The sequence below is a fragment of the Coenobita brevimanus genome, chromosome 30 (assembly GCF_032717465.1).
Source record: "Coenobita brevimanus isolate Jiangsu-jjx chromosome 30, ASM3271746v2, whole genome shotgun sequence".
NCBI lineage: Eukaryota > Metazoa > Arthropoda > Malacostraca > Decapoda > Coenobitidae > Coenobita > Coenobita brevimanus.
This window is the reverse complement of record NC_136983.1, coordinates 44131425-44147902: the sequence shown is the minus strand read 5'-3', so window position 1 is coordinate 44147902 and position 16478 is coordinate 44131425. Positions and strand designations below refer to the sequence as shown.

Sequence of the window (16478 nt, the reverse complement as noted above, 5' to 3'; positions counted from 1 at the left end):
CTCTGAATGAAGCAGCCTAGGTATATAGATAGACAGAGAGACATCCTCAGTATATACCTGTATACATTAAAAAAAAAAAAAAGTCACTGCAACCTATGAAATTGATCTACCAGTTTCCTCCAGTTTACAGTGACAAATATATGTAAAAAGTTATGATAATTTACTACCCCTCACTTATACAATTAGAACCCTTCACTTATAAAAATGAGCATCTGCACTTACATATGGAAACATTGCTTACTGAGAAGACAAAGCAGGTTTTGGTGTGATTTCAACCATTTTCAGGCATGACTTAAGATGGAACATGTGTGTATATATACAGTGCAGCGAGCAGGAGAGAGAGGAGTGCAGGTAGGAACAGAGGAGACAAAGGAAGGAGGGGAGGAGAAACAGCAGAATTTGATGTAAAATAGGATTCAAGGTGGGCTGAAACCACCACATCTTCCCTATAAACATTTTCATTCCAGTGATATGACAAGGAAACACTATGACGTTGTTAGTATAATTCTTACAGTAGAAATCTTTATGGCACTGTGAAATCAAGACAAACCTTATGATCCTCTACTGAGATTTGAAGTATAATTACATCACACAATGACATACCTGGTAGTCACTTTGTGTTTTGTCTATAATTAATGCATCAGAAAGCACCTAAACATGAGGTGTGTTTACTTCAATGCAGCTGTGGACATACTGATCCACTTACATTATAAGGAGACAGTGAGGAGTGAGTTTCAGAACCCACTGATGCAATCTTTGAAGGCGTACAATTTTCTCAGACGGAGATTACTCTGAATGCACTAATAAAACAATAAATTAGGTACATGTATAGAGTGAAATGTAAGTCACTGTCCTTACTTACATATCTGGTAAGGACATGGCTATCAATATCAGACAATGTACAATACCAGTTTAGATATCTTTGTCCATGTGATGCTGACAATATAGAGATATTGTTAAGCAATAAGTACTGTCATAATCAAAAGTTCACTGACGACCCCTGCCAGCACTACCCTGTCATCCATACTGTATTTACTAACACTCTTTCAATGTCAGACTAAATCCTCCTTTTCCACACTCCTGCTGTGTGCTTCATATTGCTACCACATTACATTTTTCATATATTATCTTCCATCACCACTGCCAAGAGGGACATGTCAGGAAACTACTGATCATGGCAGTACACAGCAGTAGAAATAGTTTAACATGGTTCTGACCAATAACTCTTACAAATAAAAAATACACCTTAAGTTAACAGTGTGTGATTCCTTTTCTGGAGTGCCACATATTCATGCAATGATGAATATTTTGATACTGTATTTGAAGATCATTGTTGATTCCCAATGAACATCCACAAAGTGCATAAAAAAAAAAAAAAAATCAAAATCACACACAGGATTTAATGACCCCCAAAATTCATGATGTAATCAGCCAGAGGAAGATTCTTCTAAAAATTCATACTGCAATCATGTACAGGAAGATTCATAAATAAAAATGTAATCAGGTAGAACAGAAAAAAAAAAAATGTACTTTAATCACGTAGAGCAGCAAGTCTTTAAATAAAAGAGTACGTAATCATGTACATGAACAGATTTAAGAAAAAAATAATATGGTACAAAAATCTTGTACAGGAACAGACTATATAAAAAAATAAAGAAATTATTTTATGAGCTTGCTCAGGAATACCCGGTAGATTCTTAACACCAAATATATTATAATCGTGTACAGAACCTATTCTTAAAATATAACCCATACATTAACATCACAAAACATGCATTAACAACACGTCAGGAATGGGTGGTTGCTGAATACTGTATTTCTCTGTATGAAACTTGCACCATCCTACACATACTGAAACAAGGGTGAAACATGAGGCATAAAACTGAGGTAACACGACATACACCGTTCATCAGCCATGCCTCATCATTCTGCATCATGCCATTCATTCTGGTGACATTTACTTCCTTCCTGCTATCTCCAATTTCATTCACTTAAAGACATACTATTTAAACTGGAGATTAGATACAGTCTTCACTAACTCCTTCACTACAAGAACTCCCTCCTGAAGTGGGAAAAATCATATGGACCACACACACACACACACACATTACCAGGCTGAGTTGCCTCCTATGTAAGTGAATGACAAGAGGTAGATATTAAATGCAGTACTGATCTTCTTTAGTGCAGTACAATCCTTACTTAACATCTTGGACCCATACGCTCATCAGGTATCTAACCTCCCAACACCTCTTCCTTAGCGATTTATTCTGCTTATTACACCTGGTCGTCCAATTCCGTGTTACATCATTCTAATATCACCATACTCTGCATAAATACCTTACAAAATATTACCTGGCTATATCCAAAAATAAATCACTAAGGAAGAGGTGTTGGGGAGCTTTCTTGACTGCCAAGAATACGAGCCTCAGATGTAGCTGCCATACCCGAAAATCCCTCTTCAGTGCTTAGGGGTCTGGGGTACACTATTGCAGCCTAGAAATTTAAAAGCAGGAGACTGACCTTTACCCCCGGCACCAGTGGACACGATATAAAAACCTCTGGTCGCCTCTATGACTCAAACTTAAAGCGAAACATACTTTTAATTGATGACTGAAACAAAATAATAATAATAATAATTACATAAATGATAAAACAAAAATAAAAATTAAACAACTTTAAAATGAATCAAGATGAGATCTATGTGGGAAAAAAAAAAAAAAAAAAAAAAAAAAAAAAAAAGGCTATAATTCATAGACAGCTTAATAATGCTAGACTTTAAATGTAGACTATCTATACCATATGCATACAAAATATGGTTCATTATATTGTACTGTCTCTGTGGAAGAAAATAAAAACAATAAGTAACAGTCAGATCCATCTCCCCACTTTTGACGTGCAGGGGCTTGAGACTGTGGTGCTGTAGGCTGGTAAATGTAAGGGTAGATGACCAGAGTACTTCCCCTGATGGCATTGGAAATAAAAATCCTTCAGTTATCTTGTGGGAAATGAGAGCATGAAAGAAAGCCACTCCAACTACGGCATTCATTCATTAATAAGTTTTCAAATACTGGAGGCATGCATGACATCCTGTTCAGTAGTGTGTGTGTGTGTGTGTGTGTGTGTGTGTGTGTGTGTGTGTGTGTGTGTGTGTGTGTGTGTGTGTGTGTGTGTGTGTGTGTGTGTGTGTGTGTGTGTGTCTCCTTCAGTTTGGGAATATTTCACTAATTACAATCAAGCATTATACTCTACATACAGAAAATATAAACTTCATACTGTATACATATAAATATCTATAAATAACAACTATAATTAAAGAAGTACTGACCATCGTTAATCAATCAGGTTAATCCATTACAGAATCGTACTAATATTAAAGCATTCAAATCTATCTATCTATTGCCAAACGCCTCACTCCCGTATGAGGTGGCCACGAACAAATCGCCTCCACGTCCTCCTGTCCCCCGCCATTTCACTGCCCTGCTCCCAACTCACACCCCCCTCTCTCATATACCTCTCCACCCCATCCCTCCATCTCATCCTTGGCCTCCCCCTCACTGACCAATAATTCTGTCCTATAAACATGAACTTCCAGCAATATTTAACAACACCATAAAACAACAACAACAAAATAATTTCACGGAATTTTTGCATTTTTCATGACCTATCTTCCTTAATCAATTCTTATTTTATAACACTGTGTTTACATATTTCTAAAAACACAAAACAACAATTCCATGGTACGTTTTACAATTTTCATGACCTGTCGTCCTCAATGTTAATCAGTATTTTACGACAAGTTTATAAATTGCTATACATTTCTCTCTTGCATCTTGTGCAGAAGAAAAAAAAAAAAAAAAAAAAAAAGGTAATGATAATAACTCTTTCCACATTATCCTCATCACAATGTAGGGTCCAGGAACATTGTGTCTGTGGTCTATAATATTAAATCCCTTCAGTATGATCTTCAATTTGTTTCTACTGCCACAGACAAAATCACTCAATGTAGCAGTCTCTTCAGTGCGGTAGTTAGAAGCAATAACCATTAAGCAGTTCAATATAATGGCAACTTTCTTATTTAATCTTGCTACCACCATAATCTCCTCTTATTACGACACATACCTCTGAATATGAGACAAAGCGAGATGACTGGCTTCGTACAGTCAGTCCATAACATTCCATTTTGGTATTAATGCTACAGTAAATTAAAAAAAAAAAAATCTTTCAAACTCCTAAGGCAAATTTTACACTGCTCTTTCATTTCCTCTATTTACAATACCTAGCATATGGGTAATTCATGATTTTTGGAAAACATCACTGATTTATATTGAAGACTGTCTATACAGTATACATGTCAGTCTACCTCCAAAAAATTTTATTCACCCAATCTTTTCTTAATATTATTGCTGGAAGACTGAGGCACTTCAAGCAGTCACTGGTGTACAGGCTAGAACAAAAGTTTGCCTAAGACTGCGCTACATCTGCTATACACTTAGGGCATGTCCGTCACTTTCTTCCCTGATGCATCATATCAAAGAGCATCATCTATGGGCAGACACGTATACCAAGCTTCCCTTGGCATAGGAATACCTGGCAAAAGAGGTGGAGGAAGTGAGAAGTAAAAGTGTGAAATATTAAGTGAACTTTTGTCTCACACTGCACAATGCCCCAGGAATACTAGGAATAAGATTTGATTATATATATTTTTTCTTTCCGTTCGGCCCATTGTTCATCTGCAGATAAAATTTTCCTCTTATACTGATGATGGGGCAATACATAAAGATCAGTTGTACAAAACTATCTCGCTGAATACACGCCTGCACTGTCTCTACAGATTTGGCCTTACATTTAATTTCTGGCATTTGCAAGACTTTCAAACAATGAGCTCCTTCAATAAGACAAAATATTATGGTTTATTCTTGTTATTTCCATTCACTTTTACTTAACTTGGGGAGACATATTTCTGTGACTGGGCTAATGGAGGCTATATCTCTCCCCTCCAGTGCAAAAAGTATCTCCTAAGCTGAATTAGACTATCAGGAGGTAGGAAGAATAAACTACAAACATCATATAGTTGAAGGGGTTAATGCTCTTTGGTGAATATATACTGACTGTATCACAACCTAGACACAGGCCTTGGCAAGTTTTGCATTTCTGTATCACACTGACGCAAGGTTGATTCAGGGTCACAGACAGGGAAACTCACAGTAAAAAGTCGTACTTGTGAGGCTCTTGCTGTCTGAAGTACTGGTAACAGGTAGCAGTTGATTCCATATTTATCCCATTTGAGGTTTAGGGACCCAAGACTAATTAGTGTAGTCCAGTATATTTAAGGGTAGATGACCTGCCAACTCCTCTTGGTGGTACTCCACATTTAAAAGACCTTGCATCACATCTTCAGGATTCAGACTAACCTGCACTGTAAATGACTTTCAAATTAAATGGTGCCTTGGTTTACAAGACTGCCGGAAAAGCCCCTGCAAACAGAGCTCTTACCAAAGTCACAGCTCTTGCATACACTATAATAATTCTCAAGAAATGTGTTGCTGTGCACACAAGGAACAAAACTGCCAAATAATAATACCTACTCTGCACATGAAAATAGCCTTGTATGTTTACTTGACTGCATATACAGTTGCATATCCCAAACATCGATATCCATTGTCCTAAAACACACAGCTAAGCTCTTAGATCAAAAGACTGTTTGCAAATGTCATATATAACACTTACTGGAGGTGAAAAAAGGAATGAGTCTTGTTAAAATCAATTAAGAAAGTCTTCATTTGTATCAGAAGTTTCATACAATAAATGTACATTAAAATGTAAACACCTGTAAGCATTACTTAGAAAAAACCATTAAAAACCTCTATATATTAAATTAAAAACTACATTCCATAATTTAAAACTTTAAACCAGAATTATAGCAATATTGACCTACCTTCCTGTATTCTCTAACCAACAATTTACAGTTCTAACTTCTTTAGTAACTATCAGCACAGGGAAATACAATGGAAGTTTTCATTTTGTTTAGCTTTGCAAAGCTTGTATATATCGGAATTATGAATCTGATGGTGTCTCTTCACACTACACAGTCTTTGGCAGGATCTATTTCAGTCCCTTACCCCTGATGTGGTGCTAAAGATGGATACCTTCAATTAGTACTCCTGCTATAACTGAGCAGCTCAACCATCCCTCAATTCTTTCCTTGTCCCTCTAGAACAGGAGAATGGACTGCAGGGGAATGGCAATTTCAGCCTATGGTCTATTGGGTTTACATATTGATGAGCCTGGGCCCACAACAACATGAACCCAGCTATTTTGTAGGACTTTACCTCAAATCTGCAATGGTTTATGTCTTCATATTTTACCCATCATATTCACACTCCTAATTCTCTTCATCCAATTTTCATAAACTCTCCACAGGTACATTCCACCACCAACTCCTCTTTTGCATCACATCACCAGTTCCCAGCTGATCTCTCAACTCTTCATTTGCAAATATGCCATTTGCAGCTCTATTATTTAGGGATGTACTACTACATCCATCTAGCCTTCCTCATTTTAATATATTCAAACCCATGCAGGTCCTCTTCTTTATTCCCCAAGAGTCACTACCATAATGCATTACACTTCTCACATGCATCAAACAATTCTCCCTTGGTGTAAAGGGGAAGTCTCCTCACTGTCAGGAGGCATAACAGTTCCCTAAACTTATTCTATCCACTCCTAACCCTAGCAATGGAGCTGGCTCTAGCTCTCCCCTTACCCTTAGCACATATCACCTAAATAACCAAATTCCATTCCACATTCCAAAGGCACAACTAGCTCTCTTTCCCTGTTCACTCTTACACAAAATGCATTTGAAGCCTACCAAGCCTGCAGCCTACCTGACACCAATACACCTTTTGTGTACCCATTTACTATGAACATAAGACTAACCAGCCCCCAACACACCTTCACCAAACAGTAAATGGCTACAAAATTTCCATCATCCACTCTGATCATTTTCATTGTATCCACATTTAGCTCTGTCCCTCTAACTATTCTATCTCTAAGTCTATAAGGTAATGTAGTTTACCACAAGGCTTCAAGCACCTCTGAAATATGGCCAGTGCCTTGTGCCTCCAAGAAAGGGTGTCTGGAGCTAACAGAATCACAGCTGACAAAAAAGATAACACAAAAACCCACTATGGTTGGAATTGTCATGGTAATATCAAATGAGACAATATTATTTTAACCATTTTAGCTCATGGATGTCATTTGTACTATTTCCTACTGCTACAGGACCATTTTCCTTATATTTAAGAAAGACCTCCAGTACTTATGGGTTGATGAAGGCTGTATCTAACCCATCCAGTTGAACTCCCTTAAGCTCAATAAAAGCATCTGAAGCTTGGAAGACTAAAACAAAAATTACTTCACTGGACTGAAGAGGGTAAAAGCAAATTTGCATACCATGGAATTCTCTGTTAATAGCCTATAACCCTACCTCACAATCAAATCCATACTTGGGATAGTCAACTGTACATGGGCAGTATTACATGGAATTTTCAGCCATAGGTATAAATATAGTTTATTACGTCAATTACGTATAAAATCAGAGAGATCAAAACATAACATCAATAGAAGCCTCTGTGGCCAATTTAAAGATTAAATATAATACAGGTACTAATATCTTGCCAATTTTGAAAACACTGCAGTGTACTGACTTGAAAATATGTGTGGCACTGAACGTACAATACCTGCTTTAAAAATTGAATGTGTACTTTAATAACACCTTTGGTAAAAGCAACATTATATACAAATTATTTTAAAATAACAATTTGGTGCTGATCACATTAAGGTACAAATTCCCTATGATTAAACACAACAACAGTTTTTAGTGCTGTAGTCATTTATGGCTTTGGAAATTTCATAACACCTCTACCTCAGTTATTTATCCTGCGCACTATACTTTAAATATCCTCCTCTGTGTTACTGATGCAATCTCTATGGAAACATTAAAATTATCACAACAGTATGCTATCGGATGCTAAGGTATGATGTAAAAAATGTATTGCTTAGGAAGAGGTGCTCTGAACCTCACATGCCACTTAGAACTACAGGCTTTACTATATTACATAATAAATATAATCAACCTACCACATACGCCTACAACATACATACACTTTCCTTACCACATACTACCACACACTTTTAAGTTTATGAAATGACTTACAGCCAGGGAAGAAAAAGAAGGAAATAAAAATGATCATACAGGAAACAGCTTGTGGTCTGGTACTACCTTAAACAAATTTTGTCAACAATCCCGTGCCAAGACTGTGTTCTCTCTTCCCCATTTTTCATTTATTCCTGCACAACAGAGATTATCAGTATTTCTCACTTTGCTGTTATGTGATTCATAATGCTATGGTAACATATAAATATTATCCATTTTCCTTGTTGTGTGCTTCATATTACTACATTAATCATCTTCATTCATCATCATCCAGACCTCCTTTCCCACCCTACATTAATACATAAATTAATACATAAATAGTTTTCATGTTTCTTGTGTGGTTCATATTACTACATTAGTACATAAAATATTTTCCATGTTTCTTGTGGTGTACTTCATATTATATTAATATATAAATATTTTCCATTTACAACCTTCCACTGCCAGTGCCGGCATGAAAGTGTGACGAACTTTTGATCAACAGCACATCATGGTAAAGAAATTGTTAATGAAGTAGCTAAATATTGAAAACTATCTTATGAAATGAAGGAAGCTCATTGTGTGAAGTAAAGTGAGTTTCAAGGAATGCTGTTTTTGAAAGGATCTAAAATGACTACACTAAAAAGGAGAGGGAAGTCACATATAAAACTGCAGGATGAAGTTTAATACAAATGACTGAGTTAATTTATGCACAAAACACAGAAGGAAAGATCATTATGAAACAGATGCATGAAGTTGTATATAAAATAGAAGAGTGAAGTGATGTATAACACAGATGAAAGAAGTTATAATGCATAAAACAGAATAATGAAGTACATACTGATGAATGAAATTATACATAAAACTGAAGAGTTAAGCTACATATGAGGCTGACAAATGAAAACATACATAAAATAAAAGTGTGAAGTACTATATTAAATAGAATAGTGACGCTATGAATAAAACACAGTAGTGAAATGACATAAAATAAATGATCTCTGAGGGACAGGGTATGGGAGCTCACAACGCCACAGTGGTGCGAGCCCCCTGGGGACACTCTCAGAGATTGGTCGTGGTGACAGCGGAGATACCATGGACCATAACAGTGGGCACCAGTCCATCAGTCAGCCCAGTAAGTAACTTGAGGTACTGGAGGTGGAGACACGTTGCTTCTGGAGGTCGTGGGAGGTAGAGGAAAGTCACGGCGGTGTCCACACTCTGCCCAGCTATGAGGCCATTCACCTTGTTGATATATTCATCACTCAGGTGGCTCAGTGGATGCACGTCTGCATCTGCCTCTGCCTCTGCATCGGACTGACCATTCTGAAGGTAAGTTAGCTCAGCATAAATGAAGACAGATAAGACTCCAGGAAAACAAATATACACTGTTCACTTTAGTGAGGAGTAAAACTGCCACCTCTCCATCTTACATGCTGAGCTAAAACAAGAGATTAACACTACAATACAGTGCTTGTCTTGAAAAACTGCAATGGGATGGTTACAGTATTGTCTAAGTCTGTCACTTAGATGGGGGAAATTGGCTGCAAAAGAACAGTACTCTCTGCCTAGATATTAGATTATTGCTAATATGCAAACTGAACCAAAAATAAGGATTTAAAAAAATAATTCTTTTCTAAAACATTCCATTAAAAAGGGAGTCCAAACCTGCACTAACCTGTGACAGATGTGTAGTGATGTGGTCCCACGGTACAGGTACAATGATGGCGTTGATGCGCAGTTCATGCAACATGTTGTGAACCTGCCTCATCTGGGCCTCAGGGTCGGCATCACGTGACGATATACACAGGAACACTCGTAAGCATGTCCTCTTACGCCATGATGACACCTGTGGGCAAGTAGCATTGATACAGGTTGCAGTGTACATAAAAAGCTAAAATAAATCCTTGCAATAACTTCCCCCAATCCTAACTGCAGATGTAATACTGACATAGATTACAGTGTATAAATATAGCAGAGTTAAACTGCTTTAAAAAAAATCCTCACTATAAACCCCCTCAATCCTAACTGCACCTCACAACTCTAACCATCTGTATTTTTTTTTTCTTTACACGTGTACTTACTCCTACCAACAGGGCCAGCTTGTTGATGAACAATTTGAACGAGGGATTCCAGACCCATGTCATGTGATCCTCCATACAAAATTCAGCCAACCAAATTGATCCTCTGTCAGTTCCCAGCCTTATCAGCTTCCATTGGTCATTTTCTCACATACACCACTAATCATTTTCTCACATACTCATTTACCAAACCCATTCACCTTCTTGGGCTACCATGCCTCCTCCCACCTTTAACCCCATTCACATTACCCATACATTACACCATTCATACAGCTCCACCATCATATATGCACCCTAATTATTGTGGGAAAAAATCTTGAAAGGAACTGCACCACATGTAATAGAGAGAGAGAGAGAGAGAGAGAGAGAGAGAGAGAGAGAGAGAGAGGGAGAGAGAGAGAGAGAGAGAGTTCACATTCAAGTTGGAAAGTTATTACACCTGGCTATTTCATCAGAGCCACAGCTGAGTCTCAACCCAACTGATAAGCCTTACCATATTAAGAATAGTTGCCAGCTGCATCAGGAAGAGTGACGTGGTGCCAAATATGTTGGACTCATCGGGGTTGAAGAAGTCTATTGGCCAAACATCAATATAGAGTTTTTTTCTGTCCTTCCTGTCAAACAAAAGGTGATATTAAAACAGCTGCTCTGCATATTAACAGATTACCTACACTGATCCTTTCAACCTGATAAGTCTCTTGGAAGACAAACAAAGTACCTTATCAGCAACCTGGATAAAACAGAAAAGTCATTGCCACTGGGAAGAGGTCAAATGTGTGGCTATATAATTCATTCATTTGAATAACTCACAGCACTGTGATATAAAAACCTACATCCCCACTAATTATAATCCTTTGAGTGCAGTGAGAAAATAAAATCTGTAGTAGGCTGGGATAAAACAGAGAGGTTTTATTCTTGGCTAAATCATCGATCATGGTAGTTTTTAAAATTTTTGGTGCTCTAGGTTTCTTCCGAGAGGGGTATAATTATCTGTATTTAGTCAAAGAGAAATGTAAAACATGTAATTTGCTGGCAACGAGTTTAAACATCAGCTTTTTAAGAAGACACAAATCCTGACCTACATGAAATAGTACCCTTTATCACAAAACAAATCCCCACTATCTTCAAAACAGCAGCCATCATCACAACACACATTCCAACTTTAAAACAGCAGCATTTATCTCGATACTAGCTTCATAACAGCAGCATTTATCAAAACACATAACCATTAACTTCAAAACAGGAGTCCTTATCATATCATCACTAACTTCAAAACAGCAGCATTTATCACAACATATCACCACTAACTTCAAAACAGCAGCATTTATCACATCACCATTAACTTCAAAACAGCAGCATTTATCACAACATATCACCACTAACTTCAAAATAACAGTCCTTATCACAACACATCACCACTAACTTCAAAACAGCAGACCTTATCACAACACATCACCACAAACTTCACAACAGCAGCACATATCACAACACATCACCACTAACTTCAAAACAGCAGCAATAATCACATCACCACTAACTTCAAAACAGCAGTCCTTATCATAACACATCACCACTAACTTCAAAATAGCACCCTTGTCCATCTGGTGAAAGTGTCGGCAGAGGCAAACATTTTTCCCCAGGTTGAGGACATCCGCCACCATCCTCACATACTCCTCTCCTGATAGCTCTGAGGGGGAAGAGCTGCTACACGTCAGCAGGGTCGGGGAGGTGGAGGTAGGGGATGTGGCTTGGTACTGGCTAACGTTGAAAGGGGATGACTCTCTGTGGAAAAAGGATCGAGATTTGCAACACTTGATAGGCAGCAAGGGGGACACAAGGGAATGATTAGTCCGTGGTTTTTATCATCATCATCAGTCTAGATTCACTGGTTTATATACAGTACAATACACTACAAAAGCAGTTTTTAAAAAGCAGGAAGTTTAACAAAGGAACAAAATGGCCGTGGCTAACTGATAAGCAAAGCAATAAAATGAAGACCACATGGTATAAGCAGTACTGGTAACATAGGAGAATATAAGAAAATGATAAGCAAGTAGTATAACAAAGCAACAAATGGGGTATGGCAGAATAAGCAAAGTGGGAGTTATGAAAGAAATGTTTAAGTTCTATAATGTGGTATGAAACAAGTGAAATATAAGCCGTATGAAAGGAAAATTGTAGACCAAGTGTGTTCTCTCAAAAGGAAATCACAAGTAACAATCTCTACTAATTACATGAAGGTCGTTGTGGTAGACAATTTCTGCTAACAGTCCACTTTACAGTCAGATCCCCACTTGTAGTGCTGAGTGAACTAGGACAAGTGACACAGAATCTGCTCATGTGTCTGACTGGCATAAGACTGAACGTAGATTAATCCAGTTGCAAGTTGGGATCCATGGGTACTAAGGGTATTATTATGACAGGTTGGTGGGCTTTCAGGAAGATCAAAATTTGCTTTACAGCAACACAATTTAACTCATCAAACTGTTCCCTGTCTCACTCTGGAATGAACTTGCATCTTTCTGAATAGCAGATCACTTGTCTAACCACTTAAACACCATCTAACTTTAACAATCATGTGACTGTTTTACATCAACATCATTATTATTATCCCAACCCTAAATACCAACCAAATGATACACTGAGGTAGACTTCAGAAATAAGGAAAGAGAGAACACACAGGCAAGAAAAGTATTAAACAGCATGCCCAGTGATATGGATCAAACAAACACTTACACATCAGTCTTGTCTTCCAAATCCTGGCTCCATCTTACAGGCAAAAGCATCTGTGCATATTGTCTTTGTTTTCTTCCTTGCTGATGTGCTTCATATACATACTAATGCAATAAGCATTAAAAACTGAATATAACTGAGTTGCCCCTTCCAGTCAATAACGTACAGCACACCCTTGTTTTATGATAAGGATGCATTTGAAAAAGTCCACTGCATAACGATTTACCAAACAGACTCAATTATAACATGGGCTAAACAGGGATATGTTTTTGACCAAGGGTCATCCACCAAACAAAGTCTATAAACAAGTTTCCAACTCACCCAGTCTGGTTGTTACTGTACAGTATTTCACTTCAGTGAACTTCACTTGCTGTTTACCACCAAAAATAAGTGTAAAAATGGGCTTCCAACTCACCTAAGCTGGTGCAGTTGTTATTTCCCTTCACCTGCTGCTGGAACTCCAACACCACACTAGTATCATATTGTTTATAAAAGCTCCAACATGCTTGAATGTGTCAGCCTTGGTCATCTAATGGCAGTTCTCCATGTTGCTTGATCTCTAGCAACCTCCCTATTCTGTTCCCTATCCCTTTGGTCACAATCTATGACCTCATCTCAGGTCTTTGGGCTGCCTCTCGCAACCTGACCCCTGTTGTTCACATTTCTCACTTTCAGCAACCAACGGTCATCCTCCATCCTCTCCACGTGTCCCAACCACCTCAACCTGCCCCTCCTCATCACAGCACCAATACACTCCAGTCCCATCCTTCCTCTCAACTCCTCAAATATAAATCTATCCCCACCCAGGCTTCATATACAAGGATGCACTACACATCCATCTAATTATTTTCATATCTGTACGTTTGAGCCTATGAATATCCTCTTCCTTTACTGCTGTTCCATTATTAATATACCCCATAGTGACCCACTAGTGACTGAGTTTAAAGGTAATCTTAAAACAAACAACTGCCTGTTAGCTTGTGTGGTGGCAATTGGAGATTAAACAAAAACAATATTCACTGCTTGGACACACTCAGGTCATACATATTATACATGTACTGAACATATATGGCGCTTAACATAATGCACTCGATGAAAGAGTAATCAGTCAGTATCACACCAAAAATGTTTGGTTGTGGCAAAGAGTCTGGGATGACTGTAACTAAAAACTGTTGAGACAAAATGGTGTGACATAATTCTGACTGTTACTGCTAAAAAAAAAAAAAAAAATAAAAAAAAATAAAAAAATAAAAGGTTGTTGGAAATTTCACAGTAATTGAACTCTGAAGGTAACTGTAATGGCAGCTTATACTGTACACTGTCTCAAGCATCCTGCTGTTGTATGTTCAGTACCAGGTATTGTAAATAAGTAGGCCACATGTAACTGTAATACATGTGAAACCATTCATACAGTGGAGTACCCACGGAACTAGTTTATATTACCATCATCATCATCGATATCTCAACCTTTCTTTTTCCCACCCAAAGATAAGTAAACACAGGGTCTAGAAAGAACAGAAAAAATGAAGACAGGGAGCACTAAATAACAGTTTGCTCAGTGAAATGGATCAGACAATCATTCACTGAATATTTAAGCCCCCACAGCAGTAAAGTGATGAGACAGAGAGACAGATCACCATTCCCAGCCACCACAAAAAAGCAGCAATATGCAAGATACATAACATAGAACTGTGTGACCAACAAAAGACAGGAAAAAACAAGTGAGGTAAGAGTCTCTTTACCCTGACTGCAAGTTCTCTCCATCCTCCGTTTCAATTGAGCCGTAAGTGGTATCAGTTGGGATCGCGTATCTAGTATAAAAAGCAGAGACTTATTACAAAGTGCATACCCGACTATTATTTGCTTCACTCTCACTCTGTCCTAAGGAATGGGTTTAAGATTTCTTGTAGGATATCAGTAACAGGGCCATATTATTAACACTGAGAGTAAGAAGGTATGGGCAAAACCCTAAATCTTTGTTGTTAACTTCTGAGGCATATAATTATGATGAAGCACATATGCTTATCATGCACTGTTGCTGACTAAACTAAGTAAGATTCAGCTGATCACATCTAACAATTACAGATCTTTTACAAATGACGGTCAATAATTAGGGCTGTGTTTACACCTTCATCCATTCAATTTTATTAATATGGCAAACAGAGGAAACTTCTTCTAAGTCAGAGTAGCTACAATGCTGCTGGCAAAAAAAAAGCAAATATCCACAATTACAGTGCTTACTACCACGTGCAGTGATTATCTTATTAATACTAATAATAAAACAATTCAACTTCACATGCAAATTTTTCACTTAGCTCACTACCATTCCTTAAAGGCAGTATCATAACTTTTTTACTGGAATAAGGAAAACCAATACCATTAGCTCAATATGGGGCAATCAGTGCAACAAGGGTGAACATGCAAAATCAATATTCTGAGGAAAAATGTACTAGGGGAGCTCTTCCTTGGTGAGACAATTATGAATACTGATTTGCATAGCAGCTAGAATAAAACAGTTAAATATTGATGGCATTAACACCATATAACCAGTACTGCTGGTTAAACAGTATATGGTTCTGTGTGTGCTGTGGGATGTATATTATGAAAAACAGTATCTTTTCAAGGTTTGGTAATTAAAGCATAAAAAAGTCAAACCATCAGATACCGAGTCATTATAAATCTGGGACACATTCCAAAATATGCAAGTTTATAATATGCAATCAGTACTGTGCTACAAAGTGGAATCCGGCAAATCAGCTTTAGGTAACCAAAGTAGTAAAATGAAAATTTTTTCTGTGATTTACTTTTCACTTAATAGCAAAACCAAGCATAAAGAAAGGCAACACACAACATGAACTTAAAATGGTCCAATTATCTAATACAATTTTACATGCTATGTGGAACAAAGAAGGAAACATAAAGTGTCTCATAATACAATAATCTAACCTCATAGAACATACCAAGTGAAGCAAGATGGAAGCATAACTAGTTTAATAATACTCTAACATCATGCTACTAAGCAAATGAAACAAGAAGAAAGTACAGTATGACTAGTCTCAATACAGTAATCTACCATCAAGCAACATACCAAGTAAAGTGAGAAGGAAGTAGCTAAAGCCAGCCTTATAATACTCCAACATCAGGCTACAAACCAAGTGAAGCCAGAAGGACATAACACCAATGCCCACAATGACCTAACTCTTACAAGCCGAGTGAAAAAGGCTAATGAGGAGGCATGACTGACCTAGTAAAGAAGTCATGGGCTGGGGTGCTGTCCTTAAAGCCAAACAAGATGGTGTTTGGCTTCATTGCTCCCAGGCCTGACACTCGGACCAGGTGGTGGAGTCCCTCGCGAACGCTGCTCCCTACAGTTATCTCCACAAACGCTTTCACCTAAAAAAAGAAGTCTTGTCTTATCCAATAAATCTTCTCTATTAAATGCAGACAACAAAAACCTCTCTTTCTCTCATGAA

At 37.6% G+C, this 16478-nt stretch overlaps 1 protein-coding gene across 1 annotated transcript in view; it reads right to left on the bottom strand.

The window, feature by feature from the left end:
- Window positions 1–9093: 9093 nt before the first annotated feature.
- The window catches only part of LOC145395182 (solute carrier family 12 member 9), a 38864-nt gene continuing 31479 nt past the window's right edge, over window positions 9094–16478 (bottom strand). The window contains exons 13-17 of the mRNA XM_080268872.1: window positions 16250–16398; window positions 11851–12054; window positions 10766–10886; window positions 9870–10040; window positions 9094–9517 (exon numbers count right to left, since the gene is read on the bottom strand). Coding sequence (XP_080124998.1) covers window positions 9254–9517; window positions 9870–10040; window positions 10766–10886; window positions 11851–12054; window positions 16250–16398 — 909 coding nt within the window. The 3' untranslated portion in view covers window positions 9094–9253. The remainder of the gene's footprint in view (window positions 9518–9869; window positions 10041–10765; window positions 10887–11850; window positions 12055–16249; window positions 16399–16478) is intronic.